This window comes from Thermomyces lanuginosus, assembly GCF_041956635.1.
Source record: "Thermomyces lanuginosus strain ATCC 200065 unplaced genomic scaffold VTN49scaffold_22, whole genome shotgun sequence".
Classification (NCBI taxonomy): Eukaryota; Fungi; Ascomycota; class Eurotiomycetes; order Eurotiales; family Trichocomaceae; genus Thermomyces; species Thermomyces lanuginosus.
In genome coordinates this window covers 1,088,121-1,108,541 of record NW_027192356.1, presented here as the reverse complement: position 1 = coordinate 1,108,541, position 20,421 = coordinate 1,088,121, and the positions used below count along the sequence as shown (strand labels likewise).

At 52.7% G+C, this 20,421-nt stretch overlaps 6 protein-coding genes across 6 annotated transcripts; 4 read left to right on the top strand and 2 right to left on the bottom strand.

Moving 5' to 3' along the window:
- Positions 1-30: 30 nt before the first annotated feature.
- Positions 31-1,719, bottom strand: VTN49DRAFT_1356 (uncharacterized protein; the record flags this gene model as incomplete). The annotated part of the gene is made up of 1 exon (XM_069408961.1): positions 31-1,719. The coding sequence occupies one exon, from the start codon at positions 1,717-1,719 to the stop codon at positions 31-33; it is 1,689 nt and encodes a 562-aa protein (XP_069270395.1).
- Positions 1,720-2,176: 457 nt separating this feature from the next.
- VTN49DRAFT_1355 (uncharacterized protein) lies at positions 2,177-3,058 on the bottom strand (the record flags this gene model as incomplete). Its single annotated transcript, XM_069408960.1, has 1 exon — positions 2,177-3,058. The coding sequence occupies one exon, from the start codon at positions 3,056-3,058 to the stop codon at positions 2,177-2,179; it is 882 nt and encodes a 293-aa protein (XP_069270394.1).
- Positions 3,059-3,725: 667 nt separating this feature from the next.
- Positions 3,726-5,355, top strand: VTN49DRAFT_1354 (uncharacterized protein; the record flags this gene model as incomplete). The annotated part of the gene is made up of 3 exons (XM_069408959.1): positions 3,726-3,789; positions 3,841-4,231; positions 4,293-5,355. The coding sequence occupies 3 exons, from the start codon at positions 3,726-3,728 to the stop codon at positions 5,353-5,355; spliced, it is 1,518 nt and encodes a 505-aa protein (XP_069270393.1).
- Positions 5,356-6,458: 1,103 nt separating this feature from the next.
- Positions 6,459-13,850, top strand: VTN49DRAFT_1353 (uncharacterized protein; the record flags this gene model as incomplete). Its single annotated transcript, XM_069408958.1, has 3 exons — positions 6,459-11,138; positions 11,191-11,303; positions 11,375-13,850. 3 exons carry the CDS (start codon positions 6,459-6,461, stop codon positions 13,848-13,850), a joined length of 7,269 nt encoding a protein of 2,422 aa, XP_069270392.1.
- Positions 13,851-15,322: 1,472 nt separating this feature from the next.
- Positions 15,323-16,880, top strand: VTN49DRAFT_1352 (uncharacterized protein; the record flags this gene model as incomplete). The annotated part of the gene is made up of 10 exons (XM_069408957.1): positions 15,323-15,400; positions 15,458-15,489; positions 15,555-15,640; positions 15,703-15,864; positions 15,924-15,946; positions 16,018-16,055; positions 16,108-16,248; positions 16,301-16,550; positions 16,608-16,774; positions 16,847-16,880. The coding sequence occupies 10 exons, from the start codon at positions 15,323-15,325 to the stop codon at positions 16,878-16,880; spliced, it is 1,011 nt and encodes a 336-aa protein (XP_069270391.1).
- Positions 16,881-17,681: 801 nt separating this feature from the next.
- Positions 17,682-19,233, top strand: VTN49DRAFT_1351 (uncharacterized protein; the record flags this gene model as incomplete). The annotated part of the gene is made up of 10 exons (XM_069408956.1): positions 17,682-17,747; positions 17,805-17,836; positions 17,903-17,988; positions 18,050-18,211; positions 18,268-18,290; positions 18,363-18,400; positions 18,451-18,591; positions 18,650-18,899; positions 18,965-19,131; positions 19,200-19,233. The coding sequence occupies 10 exons, from the start codon at positions 17,682-17,684 to the stop codon at positions 19,231-19,233; spliced, it is 999 nt and encodes a 332-aa protein (XP_069270390.1).
- Between the last annotated feature and the right edge of the window lie 1,188 nt (positions 19,234-20,421).

Genomic DNA, 20,421 nt, shown 5'->3' with positions numbered 1-20,421 from the left:
ATGCCTGAACACAAAAACCACCACTATCCTCTATCGTCGATTCCTCCCGCCACGGCGTCCAGCGCGATTTGGCGGTGGTCTGGTGTACTCTGGTCCTCCGTCAACAAACACATCTCCATCCTCAAACGTGATTCTCCGCAAGTCATCGCCACCTGCTGCTCGACGGCGGGCACGTCCCTGTGCTAGCTTGGCAAACTGCGCCAGCCGCTTCTCTGCCACCTCACGTGGAACAGGAAGGTAGTAGAGTTTCGGCTTTGTTTTTGTGGAGAGGAAGAGCTCGTCAAGTGCTTTGAATCCTTGCTCCACGGTGCGTGGGCGCGACGGTTCAGCCTTGGGGCTCGCACGGCGTGCTGCATCGTTCGCATTATCGCGAGGCGCTGGGCGACCTGGAGGTCTGGTTGTCAGGCCCCGACTCTCGCGTAGCTCGGCTACGACGCCATCGTCTGTTTGCTCGTAGGTCACCTCCCATCGCACTCTCCCTCGGTTCTTGGACTCGGATTCCTGTTCTGTCCGGATCCATTCCTCGACTTTATCTTCGGGGATAAAGTCGGCCCAGAGGGGTTTCCGATCCCGCTCGTCTGGCCACACTCTTCCATGAAGAGCATTTCGGACCCGCGACGCAGCAGGCACGTCAGAGAAGAGGGCAAAACAATGACTACGTATCGCATCGAGGAAGAAATCTGAAAGCACATCGGGCTCGGCTGGGTCACCATTGTCCGACGCAATTGAGATGAGAAAGTCTCTTAGGATGGCCGGCTGAAGAGGTCTCATCAGGTTACGTACGTAGATAGCTCTGGTCGCCGGGTGCAGAGCTGGCTCGACGCTGCGATTCTCATCAGCCGGGGTTTGCACTGGCGTTGGAACCCGTTGCCTTTTCTGGGCAGGCTGACGGAGCTCCTTGAATCGAGCGTCTGGTCGAGTCTGTACGGTGGATGTTTTTCGTTCCTTGTTTTGAGGAGGCTCCTGGCTATCTTCCTGATCTTCCACTGCGCCTCTAGGATGGGATTCAGGCTTGGAAACATCGCCACGAGCCACGTCTTCCGAAGCCGCAACAGGCTTTTCAATCAGCTCTGCAACTTCCTCTCCAACAACGTCCTCTTTCATGACCACCCGGGGATCCCGATTCTCTGTCCTCGCCTTCTTAACTGTCTCAGCAGTGGGTGCAGGACTTTCGCTTCGTCGCTTCCGCTTGAGCGTATCGTCTACTTTCTCTGGCTCTGTAGGCTCTGAGGCCTCTTCCATACCCCCTTTTTGCGGAATTGGACTCTCGACGGGTTTCTGTCCAGCGCCAGGTTCTTGTTCGGCAGTAATAGTGCCCGCACTTTCTTCACCAGAATCTTCTTCTTTCGTCTCAGGTTCTCGTTCTGCGCCGACTCCCTTTTCGGGACCAATGGCGCCCGATCGTTCTTCTCCATCATCGGCCTTTCTCTCCTCTGACAAAGTGGCCTCGGAACGAGCATCGACATTGGTCGCTTCCGATTCTCTCCGCGCATCGTCCTCTACCTCGGGCTCTCGCTCCCGGTTTTCAGTGGTGTCCTGCCCGGCCGCCTCTTGTCCCTTAGAGTCCTGCACTTGAGCGGTCGCTTTTTCTGTTTCCGCATCCAGCTCCACGAGCTTATCGATGAATTCTTGTTTCAACCGCAACCCGGTCTGCGGGATGCCGCGGCGCTTTAACTCCGCTTTAAGGTCGGCGACCTTCCATTTTGTGTAGTCCGGCATGGTGAAGCGCGGGTATTAACGAATCGCATGCAATCGGGCGCATATGCTCAAAATACAATGCGGCATTCCTCTTCAAGAAAGGCTGTTAACTCCCAGGGAGATTCACGAGGCGCATTACGCGCGTCAGTAATGATGTCGTTCCAAAATATCCTAACCCGAATCTGGACTAGGGTCTTGGCATAGAGAAATTGATGCCTTAGGCGAAACATGTTAGGGCTATCGTTGGAACTGAAATAGGTTTTCATTGCGACTGCTCCTCTGCCCGAATCATGATAGAGTGTAACCTAGAATCAAACAAACTATGAAAACTGTAGTAATTCACCACGATAATGATGGAATGGGTATCAGAAACGCTTCCAGACGCGTAAGTCATACGATCATGCCAATTCGGCTCTGACGAGAGTCACCCATCCGCCACTCCTCACAGAGTGATGGATTTTTCTGCCGTATAGTATTCTTAATCGCCGCAGAAAATATTATCATATTTTATGAGAAACATGATGTCTTGATTGCCTTTGAGAATCGAGAGCTGCTGGGCATGTGGAATACCAAGGTGCAATCTTCGGCGCAGGCGAGGTTCGACGCCGGCGGAAACCAGGAAGTGTGCCACGCACATATGGCCATGCATTATAGCGCCACATAAGGCTAAGAGTCCCGCTCGCGTTTTCAGCGTCTTGGACTGTCTATTAGCGGCAACTAACATCATGAGAACTGTCGGGTCTCCAGATTTGCAGTAGGTGATCGCCGCATGCTTCAAGGTGTCCGGGCGGTCACTGCGAGCTCCGTGCCCAAGAAGCAGTTCCACGAATGCGGCATGGTTATTGGCAACCGCATAATCTAGAGCGGTCACGCTCGTCGCGCCAATCTCCGCAGACACAGGAGCGCCATTTTCGCACAGGAGTTTCGCGACCTTGAATTGACCAAAACGTGCCGCGACATGCAGCGGTGTATGCTTTGCGTCATCCACAGATGAGATATCAGCGCCCTTCTTGAGTAACTTCTGCACCATTTTATACCGGCCCAGTTCAACCGCGAGGTGCAGTAGGGTGGTCTTTGGAGCGGCTGTGTCACCCGAACCATCGCCGCAGCCGGCCTCGACCCAACGACTGACATCGCTGCATCGTCTGAGCAGTTTCCGAAACGGGGGGAAGTTGTTACAAGTGATCGTCCTGGCCAGATACAGGGCGCAGTTAACTTGCTGCACACGTCGATATAGTGTCTTGCCCGCTAGAACCCGCAAGAAGTAGGATGAAGTCCTGGCCCAGGCAATATGGCTGTTTATGTTGAGGTTCTCGGCGATCAGAAGAAGAATCTCAACGGGTAGGGCCACCAGCGACATATGGGAATGATACTTAAACCAGGCTGTAAAACAAAGAGAATGGTTTGAGATGAATGAGAGACTGCGGAGCTAGTAAATCAGTAAGCACTAGATATGTATTGGGAGGTTATGCTGGTCGTTGTCTGATCGTTCTCTGAAGACCTTAAGGCCCGCTGCATCTCGGCCTCTGTAGAGTCAGGATAGCAGCTAGCCATGGTTGCCAGCGAGGAAAGAGCCACTGAGGATGTGGTCCTGCTGTTTTCGGTGCTCGATAGTCCAGAAATCACATGATCAAATCGCCTTCTTTTCTGCTTTGAGATGTGGGAGCTCTTAAGGGGCAGGCAGGCCGCAGGCCGTTGGAGTTCCCGGTTGGAGAAGTCGGAGAAGATCTGGGGTTCCTGGACTCGCCGTTGGAGTTATGCCTCAGGCATAAATACTGTAATTCCAAACTATCATATTTGGTTAGAGTGGATTATCACCGCCTACTTTTTGCGATGAAATGATGCAATCGTCCTCTGCAGTGATTGGCCCATTCGAGGATCCATGATTCATGAAGGACTTTCAGGGAAGAAAAGCAGAAAATTTCCCCGCTACCATGGATGGCCGTCTTCCGCCCTGATTCCCCTTCTCGTTGATGATCGAGTCGTTGGAATTGCTTGCACCGGATCGGAGGTGACCATTGTTCACCATGAGTGAGAAGGACGGCGCCAGTTCCAGCGCCAGCGCTGAGACGACTCGCAAGTACAAATACCGTCAGTAGTGTCTCCCCCAGTTCCTGGCTGAATAGTGACTAAATCCCGTAGAGAGAATCACATCGCAGCCGGAGAATCCGTTTTCGAAACTGATCCGGGACCAAGAAATTGCCATCATCCCATCATTTACGCTTGAGTCGGGAGTGACGCTGTACAACGTCCCAGTCGCATATACCACAAGAGGGAAGCTTTCGCCCAACGGGGATAATGCACTGGTCATTTGTCACGCATTGAGTGGCAGCGCAGACGTGGCCGATTGGTGGGGTCCGTTGCTAGGAGGTCCTGGCCATGCGTTCGATGTTACGCGGTTTTTCGTCGTGTGCCTGAACAGTTTGGGGAGCCCGTATGGATCGGCAAGCGCAGTGACTTACAAGGACGGCGATCCCGCGAAAGGCCGATATGGGCCGGAATTTCCCTTGACGACAATCCGGGACGATGTGAGGTATGTTCCCGTGTTTTCCAACTCTTTCAGCGCGACGAAACGGGCGACTGAGTACAAATAGAATCCACAAGCTTGTCCTGGATGATCTTGGAGTGAAGAAGATCGCGGCTGTGGTCGGTGGCTCTATGGGAGGCATGCTCACCCTGGAGTATGCATACTTCGGCAAGGACTATGTCCGTGCTATTGTTCCAATTGCAACCTCGGCTCGCCATTCCGCCTGGTGCATCAGCTGGGGTGAGGCGCAACGACAGGCCATCTATAGTGATCCCAAGTACGAGGATGGTTATTACTCGTTCGATGACCCGCCAGCGACTGGGCTCGGCGCAGCTCGGATGTCAGCTCTCCTGACTTATCGTAGCCGGAACTCCTTCGAGTCGCGCTTCGGCCGGAACGTGCCGGATCCTTCTAAGCACAAGAACGTTAATATCTCGCCACGCTTGCCGACCCCTCCAAACGAGCATTGGGCTGTTCACAACGAAGGACACAAGAGTACGAGATCACGTCCTCCGAGCACACCCGGCTCACCGCAACCGAAAGCTCAATCGGAGGCTACCTTTACCGATCCCCAATTTAATGGCACCATGCAGTTCACCGCCCCGGCCTCACCGGCCTCATCCACCAATGCTCCAGCCTCGAAGCCTATCACGACATACTTCTCGGCGCAGTCATATCTCCGTTACCAGGGTGAGAAGTTCGTGAAGCGGTTCGATAGCAACTGTTATATTTCAATCACTCGTAAGCTGGACACTCATGATGTGTCCCGCAACCGTGTGGATCCAAAGTCTCCAACACCCGTCAAGGACGCCCTCTCGCAAATCACACAACCCGCTCTCGTTATGGGTATTGAAAGTGATGGATTGTTCACCTTCGAGGAGCAGAAGGAGCTTGCTGCTGGTATTCCAGATTCACGGCTGAAGAAGATCGACAGCCCCGAAGGTCACGATGCGTTCTTGCTCCAGTTCGAGCAGGTCAATCGATACATACTGGAATTCTTCTGGGAAGTGCTACCAGATATAATGTCCACGTCTGACGGATCTGGCAAGACAGAGCCTGCGACTGTCGGCCAGCTTACCAAAACCAGCACTTTTGGTGAAGCGGAAGTTGAAGATCTTACTGCCTGGTAACAGCCATGCGCTGGATCGACAATGCGCCGCTTCGATATTGAAACCAGAGTGGCCGCTTCCGTTCGAATGGCGTAAGGGGGCCTTATTGAGCCCAGCCGTTCTTCAAGGAAGCTCCAACTCGTGCCGATTATATAGTTGAGAGCAGACGAGCATCCAACTGTCTCGTATTCCGGTGCTCTCTACAGACACTTTGAAGGAAGCATCCAACTGCTTTCCATTTTCCGACGCGACGGACCAGGGCCCGACGGTCGCTGTCTGATACTATCTCATCCTACTGACTTCGAGAACCTCCGCCGTGGGAACCTGTACATACTACTTTGTTAAACTGGTTTCTACGGGTACTCCAACCTTCGATATGCTAGTAGAAACGTGCATAGCACAATGAACAATACATATATTTTGAGTATCTCAAGTTAACTTGTCATCCTTCCTGAAGCCGCAACATCGTACATCACTGTCAGTTCCAAGGTGCTGGTGTTGCTGGGCGGGTAACGATCGATCCTCTACGCCCGTTACGACAGTTGACGGTTGACTTGGATTACATAAACTAATGTAACCTGATGGCAGACGGGACACGACAGGAGCCGGAACAGCTGTTCCCATTATGAAGCACCCGGAATAAAAATGTTGCCTAGTTGGAAAACCTTCTTACGTTTCTCCTGCTTATGTAGTTAACTGTGCAGTGTACTACGGTGTACACTTTTACGAAATTTTGTCCAATTTCGATAGGAGTGGTTCAATTTTGGCGGAATTGTTCCGGTTTCTGTCGTGTCCTGTTTTCTGTCCGATCTCGATGACATAATCATCGCATTTGGAGGCTTGGCGCTCAGCAGCAAAGCTCCTCGCAAACCTGTTCGCGTGAAAGATCAACAATAGATCGCATCGGGGGCTCTCTTTCTGTCTTTATTGCCATCACTCTTTGTCCGCTCTCGTCATGCGCTGGAGTCATTGGTATGTCGGCCGTTCTCCTTCGCAATCATGTGCGTTTGTCGCCTGCTAACTCAGACCGCCCGCACGCCGAAGCCCAATCCGCCAGTCAGTTCCATCTTGACTGCGAATTCCACCCTTTTCGCCACATATAATTTTTCTCAGACGAGGGCAACATGGCTCCGCCGTCGGTGGGAAAGCGGAAGAGAGTCGAGCGATCCTGGTCCGGCGACTCTAATGACGGCCAGCGGCCTTCGCCTTACCGACCAGGCCACATGGCGCCGCAGAGCCATCCTCAGTCTCCAAGTCGAAGTCGCGATTCCGGGGACACTCGGGGGAGAAGCGGCCAACGTCCAAGCAGAAGTGGGCGGTCGCAGCCGGGACGTGCTCAAACGCAGGATTCGAATCAACCGAGTGTCGACACTGATAAGGCTTCCCCCGTGGCGACGCCGCAGACCAGCGCCGCTTCGGAAGAACGTCAGACGAACGGCGATACGACTGCTACAGGATCGGCGCAGCCTGCATCTGTATCGGGCCCGGTTTCCGCAGCTCCACCGACCGAGATCACTGAAGACGGCGGGAAGATCTTTTACGAATACGAGTACGTAACGAAGGATGTCGCAGCAGAGTGGTCAACGACAGGGAAAAACAAAATTGTCGGTTTGGGTACAGAGGCACGAGAGGGAAATGACACACTGCTTTTGTCAAAGCTTTTCCAGGAAGTTATTCGGTCGGTCCTGGACGGGAGATTACCGCCCGCAGAAGCAGGTGACGCCGTGAAGCAGATCCTTGGAGATGAGGTCCAGGAATCGACGGAAGATGACCCCGAGTCATTCAAAGCCTTCGATGGCAAGCTTGAAACTTGTTCCCTCTTCCTCGACACCTTGTCTATTCTCGCTGACGAGACGGATGCAACGACCGACCCCGCCATCAAGAACCTTCTAGCGCCTTTCGTCTTCGCTACCCAAGTCCCTCCGGCACTGCTACGTTTTGGCCTTGACACCAATCTTGTTCAGGGTCTGGGGCTGGTTCGCGATACTTTCACTCGCATGGGCATTCGAAAGCAAACCAATATTTTATACCGACAATCGAACTACAACCTTTTGCGCGAAGAGTCAGAGGGGTACTCGAAGCTGGTGACTGAACTATTCACGACAAGTAACTCTGAGTCGCCGTCCAGTGAGATCGTTGAGGAGACCTTCGAACGAGTGAAGGCGATGATTGGCGCGTTCGACTTGGATGTTGGTCGTGTCCTCGATGTGACATTGGACGTGTTTGCAGCCGTTCTCGTTAAAAAGTATCATTTCTTTGTCCGGTTCTTGCGCGCCAGTTCCTGGTGGCCCAAGGCCGATCCGTCGCGTTGCGACGAAAACGACCCTTATTCTGGTCTGCCTATGTGGGCGCTTCCTGGATGGACAGGGATTGACGACGAAAAGAAGGAGGAACTTGCCCATCTGCGCGAAGAACGGGATCGGAAATTTTGGGATAGGGTGAGAGAAATTGGACTACGAGCTTGGTTTGAGATGGGTCGCCGTCCAGTCGAGCATGGGAACAACGACTTCTTATCGGAGGCCGACGAAGATACGAAGAAATGGGTTGAGCAAACTGGTACCCTGCCTCCGAAGGGTAACCGTGTTGCTGCCCAGCTTCTGGGATTCAAGCTTCGCTTTTACTCGTCGCATGCAAAGGAAGCTGGTGTCCTGCCGGAGAACTTAATCTGGGTCGCTGCTCTTCTGATCAAGATTGGTTTCATCTCGTTGCGTGATCTGTATCCTCATCTGTGGAGACCAGATGATCTCATGGATGAGCTGAAGTCCAAGTTGACGGAAGAGAAGAAGGAAAGAGAGCGAAAGGCACTCCCCGGTGGCGGCGTGAATGCTCTCATGCTGGCCGGGGCACTTCCAGATGATACGGTGCCCGCATCAGTCAGCCGATCTCGTGAATCTGAGGCGCGCTCAACTTCTGCGAAGGATTCCGAGGCTGAAAAGGCAGCCAAGAACGAAGAGCCGTCCCCCGAAATCCGGGAGCAGAAGGTTGACCTGCTCAAGAGTCTGTTGACAATTGGTGCCATTCCGGATGCTCTGTATATCATCAGCCGATTCCCGTGGCTGATGCAACTCTGCCCGGAGCTTCCGGACTACGTTCATCGCATACTCCATCACTGTCTGAGCAAACTGTACAACGACGTTCGGCCCCTGAAGGATGCGGATCGTCTGCGCGCAGCAAGACGGGTACCTAGTCTGGACCAAACCGGCGTCCCCAAGGGCCAAGTCCGACTAGTGGATCCGCAACCGCGAAAGTTGCTTCGCTGGGCGCATCCCGACAGGGAGGATCACGAAGAAGGTATCAACTACCGGTTTTATTGGGACCACTGGGCCGACAACATTCCAGTGTGTCAGACTGTGGACGACTTCTTCGCACTCGCATCCACATTTCTGAACGTTACCGGGGTGAAGATCGGACAGGATCCATTTTTACTTTCTAAGATTGCCAGGATTGGCAAACATTCCGTCACCACTGACCCTTCTGAGTCTAATAAGGCTCGCTGGAGGGATCTTTGCAAGCGCCTGCTTCTCCCTGCGCTGAGTCTCACGAGACTCAATCCCGGAGTGGTCAACGAGGTGTATGATTTGGTTCGTATGTATCCTCGAGTTGTACGTTACGACATGTACACGGAATGGTACTCCGGGCCAACGTCTCAACTACCCGAGCTGAAATCCGCCTTCGCTCTGGCGACTGCTGAGACCAAGGACGCCCTCAAGCGCATGGCTGCCACCGAGATCAAACCATCTGCTCGAAGGTTGGCCAAGGTTGCTTACTCAAATCCCGGTATTGTGATCAACGTTGCGGTCAGCCAAATAGAGTCCTACGACAATTTCATCGATGTCATCGTGGAATGCGTGCGATACTTTACTGATCTCGCGTACGATATTTTGACGTGGTCGCTCATTAATTCGCTGCGCAAGACGGGTAGGAGCCGTGTCCAGCAAGGTGGTCTACTGACCAGTCGCTGGCTAAATGCCCTCGCGTCTTTCACGGGTAAGGCGTTCAAGCGCTACTCAGTGATGAACCCGACGCCGATTCTTCAATACGTTTTCGAACAGCTCCGCAGGGGCAACTCGACCGATTTAATCGTTCTGGAGCAGATGGTCAGCTCCATGGCTGGCATCATCACAGACACCAATTTCAATGATAGTCAAATTCAGGCCATGGCAGGCGGCAGTCTCTTGCAGTCTCGAGTGATGCTGCAGTTACTTGATAAACGGCACGAATCGAAGATGACCTCCAGACGGCTCATGAAGTCGTTGACAGACTCGAAGCTTGCGGGACAATTGCTTGTTGCCCTGGCCCAGGAGCGCGTTACGTGTGTTTTCCGAGATACGCAAATGAATGCGGAACTCAAGCTTCTTGGAAACAAATTCGACGAGATCCACCGTATTCTTACACAATACCTGGATCTTTTGCGAAGCAACCTGACTGTTTCTGAGTTTGATGCCCTGGTACCGCGGCTCGCGAGCCTGATTGGCGAATTCGGAGTGCAGCCAGAAGTTGGATTCTGGATCTGTCGCGATAGCATTCATGAGCAGATTGAAGAGGCGAACCGCGCTGCAAAGGAGGAGAGCTCGGCGTCGAAAGCAACTGAGAATGTGGCTAAATCGGAACAAGCTCCGGATGGTGACGTGGAGATGTCAGATGATCAAGGCAAACCGGAGGAAGGAGGCGAAACAACCACCAACGAAGAGACTGAGGGTGATAAGTCAGCTCAAGACACAACCGTTACTACGAATGGCCCCGTGGAGGCTACCCCTACACCAAGCGCTGGCAATACTCCTTGGCACCCCGTCTTGCATCGGCTGATGGATGAGCTCAAGCCCGTCCTGGACCCTCAGTGTTACTCTGTTGTCGGTCTGCCTTTCTACACGTCTTTCTGGCAACTGTCGTTATACGATATTCATATTCCCCTCCAGGCATATCAGGATGAAATGGAACGCCTGAGACGCAACGTCGTGACTATTTCTAGCGACAGGTCAGACGTCAGTTTGGCAGGCTCACAGAGGAAAGAAAGGGAGAAGAAGCATCTGCAAGAGCTACAGGATCGGCTCCTGGCCGAGAATAAGCGACATTTGCAGGCATATGAGCAAACAAGGGCGCGGCTTCAGAAAGAAAAGGACAAATGGTTCGCCGGCATGCGAGGAAAGTTTGACATGCTCAACATTGCCCTGCTTGAACAATGCTTCTTGCCCCGGCTTCTTATGTCTCCCATCGACGCCTACTATTGTTTCAAGATGCTCAAGTTCCTCCACAGCTCTGGAGCTGCCAACTTCCGAACTGTCGGCTTGCTGGATCAGCTGTTCCGTGATCAGCGGTTGACCGCGATCATTTTCCAATGCACATCCAAAGAAGCAGACAATTTCGGACGCTTCCTCAAAGAAGTCCTTCACGATTTGACACGTTGGCATGCGGACAAGGCAGTTTATGAAAAGGAAGCTTATGGAACCAAGAGAGATCTACCAGGCTTTGCAATGAACGTTGATGCGGACGGGAAGCCGACAACTTTTCTCGACTATGAAGATTTTCGGCGTCTTCTCTATAAATGGCACCGTCTCATTTGCGCGTCCCTCAAGTCTTGTCTGAACGGGGGCGAGTACATGCATATCCGGAACGCTATCAGCGTCCTGAAGGCTATCGTCCAATATTTCCCTGCAGTTAACTGGATGGGCCGCGACATGCTTACTTGCGTCAATACATTGAGCAAGGAAGATAAGCGAGATGACGTGAAGATTCCGGCGGCGTCTTTGATCGGTGACTTGAACCGTCGTGAGAAGAAATGGATGCTTCCGCAGGCCTTTATGATTGTAGGTCTCACTTGGGCTAAATAGTTGAGTGCAGTTGTGCTGACCACTACAGAATGAAAATATGCCTGGTGATAAGGGCAAGGCTCGTTCAGCACGGCCACAGTCGACAACGCCGAAACCATTGAATCCGGCTGCACCGGAATTTAAACCAACTGAAGCAACGCAGTAAGTGCCCCTCCGATGAGGACATTGTTGCGTGTATATGGGGGCTCAGATGATGCTGACTGTCGGTTCAGGGAAAATGGCGAGCGCAAGGATCAAGCCTCGGATAAAAAGCAGGAAGAGGGTCAGAGTGAAGATGTGAAGATGGCAGACGCTGGTGCTGGTCAAGCAGAGAACCAGAAGAAGGGCGATGAAAGCCGCTCTGAGGCATTGCAGCAGCCGCAAACAACAGCCGAAGCGCCGACAACGGCTCCAAGCAAAGAACGTGAGGCTGCAGAGCCGGCCAAGGAAAGTGCAGCAGGGACGCCACGGCCAGCGTCGCCCATTCCTCAGAGAGTATCTGAGCCAGAGCCGGAACGAGCTAGATCCCCCGCACAGTCACGGCCAAGCTCTCGGCCTCCAGAGGACAGCCGCTCGGCCCAGACGACCAGACAAGCCGACGGGGACCGGCAGTCGCCTCGTCCACCTCGGCTGCCGCCGAGTCTTCCAAGCAGACCTGACCTGCCATCGCGAGGGTTCCGACATGATAGCCGCTTGCCGAGGCCACCGGAGCCGATGAATGATCGGCGAGATCTTCAGTACGGACGTCATGGTGATATCGATCGTGAGCGGTCATACGATATGAACAATCGTGGTCATGGCCGACTTGATCGTGACCGACCCCCATCGTTTGATGATCAATTCCGCGGCCCTCGCGGTCCGCCACGTGACTTCGAACCTGATCGTTCAGGACGACTGCGACCTCCAAGTGACCCATTCCCCAGGGACGAGCGTCCTCCACCTCGGCCAGCGCCTCCTCCTCCACACGTGGAGCGTGCAGATTTGATCAGGGAGCATCCTGATAGAGCTGCTTTCATTGAAGAAAGCAAACGTCGCGGAGGTCCTAAACTCGAAAGGGATGACCGCAGACCGCACCCATCTCCAGTTCGGCAAGACCACCCCCGACAGGACCGATACCCGCCAGATGACCGCCGGCCGCCCCCTCGTCACGACGACTTCCCAATGGGTCCCCGCGGCGACCGGCTGGGACGGCCAGACCTGGAGCCAAAAGATTCCTGGTCGAATCCAGACATGTCGCATGGCAGGTTGGGTCAGGACGCGAGAGCTAGACAGCTTGACGCGCCTGCAGACATTCTTTCGGGTCCCAGAGGTAGAAACCCACCTCCGGGTCGTAGTCGAGCTGTATCAGCATCGCAGCCTTCGACACCAGGGACCCCAGGAAATGAACGCGGCCCACCATCTCGTTCAGGAATGTCTAATACAGCAGGAAATGCTCCCTCTCAGGACTCGACTGCAGCGGAGAGACATGACACGGCCTCAATCCATCCTGATAGACTCAAGAATCTCCAAGCGAGCGGCGAGTCGGCTACGGTGACTCGGTCTCAGGCGCCCATGTCTGCTCCTTCTGGGCCGCGCGGTGCTCAGGGACCTCCACAATCGGGACCGCCCGGCTCAACCTCGTCCAGCCAAGGGGAACGGTCCCGTGGAGATAAGCGTTTTGCGGGCATCCATACCATGCTACAACAGTCTCTGAGTCCAACGGATCGCCAGGGATATGGTACTTCGATCCGAGGCAGAGGACGTCAAGGAGGAAACACTGGGTCTCCAATTGAACCAAACACTCCTTCTGGTTCTGCAGAAGAACACGGAACACGGGCAGAACTATTCCCTGGCATGGCCAATGGGGAGGATAGCCGTAGCTCTGGGCGTGGTCGGAGGAATGAAGGCGGTGACATGGACTCGCGACGCCAAAGCCGTCAGACCGATGGCAACGTCCCTGACCGGAATCGTGATCGGGAAGCGGACAAAGCGCGTCGGGACGAGGAGCACGGCCGCAGCAGTCGACGGCTAGAAGAACGACGTGAGCGTGGTCGGGATCGCGACCGAGACCGCGACCGGGACCGCGACCGGGACCGCGACCGGGACCGCGACCGGGATCGAGAACGTGAACGGGAACGTGAGAGGGAGCGCGAGCATGAGCGCAGTCGCAGAGGTGACGCTGCGGAGGACCGCCTGGAGGGGCCGGAAGCGAAGGACGGGTCCCGTCGACGTGCACAAAGCGGTCGCGACGAACCACGCCGAAGGGACCGCAAAGAACGTGACGAACGACCGCCTCCTGATGTTGGACCACCACCACCCCCCAACGACGCACCACCCGGCCGGCGCCACCGTAGTCCACCATCGGCACAGGGGGGCGGGGGTCCCGCGAGTGGCCCAGGTGGGCCTGGTGAAAATCGCCGTTGGAACTCCGCAGGTGGTAGCAACCGCGACGACCGGGACCGGGACCGAGATCGGGACAGGGATCGTGAGCGTGAGCGCGAGCGAGAGCGCGAACGGGACCGTGATCGTGACAGAGAGCGCCCCCGTGACCGAAACGGTCGGGACCGGGAATACATGCGCGATGGCGGTGGCAACAACGGCGGATCATCTAATAATATGTCACTTCCCCGCAAACGTGGTCGGATGGGCGATGACGGTGGCCCGGGAGGTAGTGACCGCGGTGGAATGCGCACAGGGAGTGACAGCAAACGGCCTCGCCGGGGGCTGTAACAGACTCTTTGGCATTTTGAGGAAGTCCAGGGATAAAAAGGGTCATTTTTCTCTTCTGGTCGTGTATTATCCCAGGTATTGTTTTCGTTTAGTGTGGAAAATACTTTGGGGCGTCTAGCATATCCAGGCGTACGAGCTGCTGGTTCTCATGTGGTGTCAGATACTATCCTTACAATTACAGTTCTGGTGCTTGAAATTCTGTGTTAATGTAATTACATTGGTCTCCAGGATGAACGTTCTCAACTAGATCCGGCGTATGGAAGCATGGATGTTTCGATTCATGTTCTTTTGCTTGAATGAACCTTCGTGAACGGGCTTGCTTTGAAGCTCGAGTACATGAAGGGTTCCATCACATCAACTTTGCTTTGCAGGTACGTCCATCAGACTTGCTCTGAGTGTATGTCCCGGGACACAAAACGCTGCAGTTTTCCCGACTAGGTGCCGTGTTGATCATTAGTGGCACTATGCTCTTTTTGAAATGACTGGCGGTGAATGAGCCGGACGACGCTGGTGTTTTGCTAAAATTGCGGGATGTACACAAGTCGCAGCGAAAACAGACAAGAGGTGTTTCACTCTATACTCGTTGGCAAGAAAGACGGCAATGACCACATACAGCTTGAGGGAGCCGGTAGTCTTTCCGCTTGTCAATAGTAGGATACGTACGTATGCCTTTCGAGCATGATCAGGGGCATCAGGAGATTGTCGAGTCATCCGACGGGCCACGACTTGCAAAGCTACAAGGAATAATTGTATAGGAGAGTTGGACATGATTAATGGAATCTTATCATCCATGAACAAAGAGCACACTCCTTGAACACATTCATATTGAAGACATCGGAACAATACCCATATGGCGCTAGAGGATTACTACACATGGAGACTCGTTGTCGGCACTGCGGTTTTCAAAAGAGTTGGACCCTTGCTCTCACTTTGCCGTTTCAGGGTAATAGTTCGTTAGGGCTTCGGGACGGGGAAGCAGGGGAATTTTGGCCCGGCAACGCTGATTGGCAGATGGAATGGCAGGGTCCCCTGCAAAGGGACTTGCAACGGCGCACATGCAGCGACCAATCGGGCTAGTCAGAGCCGTGAGGCATGCTGAAATGCTTTCAATTCGGTAGTTGAGCAACGTTCATCCACGGCAGATTTCGCATAGTTCCCCCGCTTGCTCAATCCCCGGAGAAAGACACCCTTGTCACTATGGACCGCCTCTATTGCCCTTTCGGCGGAGGTGCAGCAACGCCGTCGGAGAACTAATATACTGTTGCTTATCCACTTTTACGTATAAATGCTAAGCCGAGGTGCCGGGGAAGGCCACAGAAAATCAGACCACGAAGACTTTTGTTGGCTGCTGCGATCGGCTCTCGGGTACGGTTGGAAGTAATTCCGTATACGAACACGACGTTCATATAATATATTGCTAGAATTGAACTTGATCCATCCTCCTGGATCTGAAGAGAGTATCAATATTCAATATGGCCGAACCATCCACTCAGAAACATACCACCGCCGCTGTTAACAACCCCACCGTTAATGTTGAAGTGGACACCTCGGTATGCTATTTCTTCGTCACGGTTCGTCAGAGCGCGTTGCTTACTCGAAGTTGACAGTATGAGAATGACTCGTCTTATGGCGATGAACTGTACGCGATATGATCCCCGGTACACGAGATCCAAAGCATGCTCACGGGTGTCGTTCGACACATAGATCGGCATACAGCGCGTCCCTAACCTCGTCGGTACTCGAGTATCGTCATGAGAATGGCCGACGTTATCATGGATACCGCGATGGATGTAGGAGCCGCCCCCCCCTTGACCGAGCATCCGAGATGTGTAGACTAAGCGTTACATTGTAGCGTACCTCCTCCCCAACGATGAACAGGAAAATGACCGCCTCGACTTGTTGCACGAACTTTGTCTCCAGGTATTGCATCGGAAACTCTACCTCGCCCCAATCAAGAATCCACAGCGAGTGATCGACCTCGCGACGGGAACAGGTATTTGGGCTATTGACTTCGGTATGCTTGCTTTTGATATGTCTGGCCGAGGCAGGATAAGGAAGCTGATTTCATTGTAGCGGACCAACACCCCCAGGCGGAGGTATAGATCACTTAGCACTATTGGCATGTTCCCAAATGATCAAATGCTGATATAGGATCTTCTCGTTCCAGGTGATCGGTTGTGACTTGAGTCCAACACAGCCGACTCTGTCAGTCTTACATGATTCGTAGTGAAGCCACTTGGCTAACGGGAATTGACAGGGTTCCTCCGAACGTGAAGTTTCTGGTGGATGATATCGAGTCGGAGTGGGCATATGAAAGACAACCATTCGACTTTATCCACGCTCGATACCTGCTTTGCTCGATCAAAGACTTTGGGAGGTTGATAAAACAATGCTATCGGTACGCCACTAGGGGTTCCCGTGGTATATTTGTTGACTCTAACGGGCAACAGGTCAGTGAAGCCAGGCGGTTGGGTTGAATTTCAGGACTGGGATGGCTACCCCTACTCGGAAGACGGCAGCTACGATGGCACCGGGCTCCAAATGTACTACGACAAGGTCTACGGAGCGTTTGAGGAGGCTGGCTACGAGGTCCGTCCCGGGCCGAAGCTAGAGGGGTGGTTCAAGGATGCTGGATTTGTGAACATCCAGGTGAAGAAGATCCCCGTTCCCTACGGCATCTGGCCAAAGGATCCCCATCTTGTCAGTTTCCCCTGCCGCAGGAAATAACTATACTTCAATACTAACCTCTTTGTACAGAAGAAAGTCGGTGCTTGGGTTCAGGTCGGGGCTGAAACTGGCTTTGAGGCCGGAGCTTTGGCGGCTCTGACGCGGTACAAAGAATGGTCAAAGGAAGAAGTGATTGCTCTGGCCAGTCAGGCTCGTGCGGACGGCCGGAGGCGCGATGTTCACCCAATAGTCGACTTGTGAGTATCCTCGTCGATCTCAAGAAGCGTTTACTATTCAAGTATAAAACTGACCATCAATGACACCCGCAGTTATGTTGTCTACGGTCAGCGACCCGAAAATTGACCGAGCGACGTTAAAAGATGGACAACATAGTAGTATTTTACTAGCACTAAGTAATTAGAGTGAACTACCTTCGGTAGTTGGTATGTTTTCAATTGCAGAAAACGTTCAGCGCTGTATGTGAAGTCCTAGTGTTCTGAACCTTTCATTGTAAATAAATTTGAATGAATTGATTCTTCGGTACCGGTCCTTCTGCACTGTTCGAACCCTTTCACCCACGTCGCCCTTTTAGGGCATATATTAGGGCTCTAGGGGCCGTCTGACAGGCAGTGGGGGTTGCTTTATCTGGGCGCTTATTGGTAGATGGAGTGACATGCAAAGACCAGGGTTCCCTGCAAAGAACTTGCAACGGTGCAGACGCAGCGACAGCGACCAATCGGGATAACCAAAATACCGTGGACCGGGCTGCTTGACTGGAGGGATTTGCTTGTTTGAGCAAAACTAACGCACGTTGGAGTGCGTACTACTACAGGATTACTCACCGTTGCTTGATCTCAGAAAACACACCGAAGCCACCATGTGCACAGAAGAGGACCGCTTCTGTTACCGTTTTCGCAGAGGTGCAGCATTGGCGCCAGAGAACTATCCACTTGGGCATATAAATTCCGAGTATTCATACCCGCTGGTGGTCACATGGAATCAAGATCCTAAGATTGTTGGCCTTTGTGACCAGCTTTCGGGTACGGCTTGAAACGGCCTCGCGTACAAACAAAACTTCCACACATCAATTGTTGCCCTTGTTTGAATGTGTGATCCGATAATTATCATCTCTCCTGGATTTGCAACGAAGAATCAATATTAAACATGACGGAATCGTCCGCCCCGGAACAGACAAGGACTGCCGCAGTCAGCATTGAAGTGGACACCTCGGTACGATGTTCCCCAGCAGCGGTACATTAGAACGTGTTGCTTACTTGGCTCGCTTAGTATGAGAATGACTCGTCCTATGGAGATGAGCTGTAGGTGAACAGACGCCATGGCTCATCAGATCCAAAGCTTGCTTACGGAGATCGTTGGACACATAGATCGGCATACAGCGCGTCCCTAACCTCGTCGGTACTTGAGTATCGCCATGAGAATGGCCGTCGTTATCATGGATACCGTGATGGATGTAGGAGCTCTTCCCTTTGGGTGAACATCCGAGATCTAGAGACTAAGCGCTACACGGGTAGCGTACCTCCTCCCCAACGACGAACAGGAAAACGACCGACTGGACATGGTGCATGAGCTTAATCTGCGATTGTTGGACCGAAAACTCTACCTCGCTCCTATCAAGAACCCGCAGCGAGTGATTGATCTGGCGACTGGGACAGGCATTTGGGCCATTGATTTTGGTATGTTTGCTTGCCGGTTTTGACCAACGCAGAATAAGGAAGCTGATTCATTGTAGCGGACCAGCACCCCCAGGCGGAGGTAAAGATGACTTAGCACTATTGGCATGTTCCCAAATGATCAAAATGCTGAGACAGGATCTTCTCTTTCCAGGTGTTTGGTTGCGACTTGAGTCCGACTCAGCCAACTCTGTCAGCCATATGCTCTCATAGTAAAGGCTGCTACTGACGGGCTTTGGCAGGGTTCCTCCGAACGTAAAGTTCCTGGTGGATGATATCGAGTCCGAATGGGCGTATGATAATGACCCATTTGACTTTATCCACGCACGATACCTGGTCGTTTCGATCAGAGACTTTGGAAAGCTAATTAAGCAGTGCTATCGGTATGCAATTGAAACCTTTACCCTGTCGTCTCTCATGACTTTCTAACCAAGAAAATAGATCAGTCAAGCCCGGCGGCTGGGTTGAATTCCAGGACTGGGACGGCTACCCTTATTCGGAAGACGGAAGCCTTGATGGCACTGGCCTCCAAAAGTATTTCAATGAAGTCTATGGAGCGTTCGAGGAAGCTGGTTACGAAACCCGTCCTGGGACTAAGTTGGAGCAGTGGTTCAAGGACGCTGGCTTCGTGAACATCCACGTAGAGAAGTTTCGCGTTCCCTATGGTGTCTGGCCAAAGGATCCACATTTCGTTAGTCTCCTCTATTCCTCAGAACAAGGATCATGACATATCCATTACTGACATTTCCAATACAGAAGAATCTCGGTGCCTGGATGCAGGCTCAGGCCGAGGCCGGCTTAGAGGGTGGAGCCCTGGCTGCTCTGACGCGGTTCAAGGAATGGACGAAGGAGGATGTCTTGTTTCTTGCTAGCGAGGCCCGTGCCGATGGTCGTAAACGCAGCATTCACACAATGTTCAACTTGTGAGTATTCACATGGTTTAAGCAACACCATAACGCAGAATAAAGCTAACCATGAATCGAACTCGCAGCTATGTTGTCTATGGCCAGCGGCCCGAGAATTGATTAATGTAAAGTTTTGTTTGAAAACAATCTATTCTGATGACATAGGAGGAAAGATACGAGAAGAATTTGGTATTTGACACGAACCCTTGGCTTTCGGCTTTCCCTCTATAGGTTTGAATCGTTTTAAGATCTGCTCCGAACTGATCTTTTTCGTGGCCATGGACCATTTTCAAACACCCAAGTTCAGAAAATCGTTCAAAATCACGCTGCAAATATGTATACGGCAATTGATGTAGTTTCCCTAGCCGTCTTCTCGGAATCTCAAGAGAGTTAATGTTGCACTTCTTGGCCCGACCCAATCCTGTAATATTAGGGTTTGCTGTGGCAAGCAAATTTCGTCTCAGGTTTCGGGATTCTACTCCATCTATAATGGACCGTCTTTCCCACTACGTCATAATGTGCTTGATCAAATATAAGTCAGGAACTTGCTACCGAAATTCATGCATTGAAGTTTTAGAAGAAAGAACTCCCACGGATACCGAGGTACCAAGGTACCTTACCTAGGAAGCTACCTGATGAGGAAATAGATGTTTAGATCAGCCCCCAACTTGCCTTCGTCACTCTTGTAGAAGGTGCTGCTCGGACTCAGAACTGCTCTCGTCGACCCCTTCCCTTCAACCACCCATCCGCATAAGTATTCTTGGGCAGATGTCCCTCGTAGTTGCTTGTAACCCAACCAAATGTCCCCCGACGAGCTGTAATAGATGCCTCTTGGTCTGGAAGATCCGGTTCCTGTTTTGTATCGGAAAATCGAGCAAAGTTGTACTGTTTAAGGCTGACACGGTCTACATACAAGGTTTGTCAGAGCTGGGCAAGGTAGCTGCCGCTGGTGGCGGAAACGGGGACCTGGGGTAAGCAGGGATTTATGTGACCGAGACTGGGCGATTTATATTAATGTCTACGGGGCTGTCGCCAAGGAGGCGTTTGACCAGGTACGTAGCCACGAGGAAATTGATATCCTGATCTATGATGGTGTCCGAGATGGCGCCCGTTCCTGATGATTTTCGATTAGGGCGACTCCCGTGCCAGTGGCGCCACAGCCCCCTGAGCGACCAAACTTCTTGGGCTGGGTTCGACGAGATCTTAGCTACGGTATTGGACATGATTCCGATACTGTGGAAGTAGAAGATGGCGCGCTTGATCTGTTAGTGGATCTTGTTATTGTAGTTCTAACACAAACAATGGAAA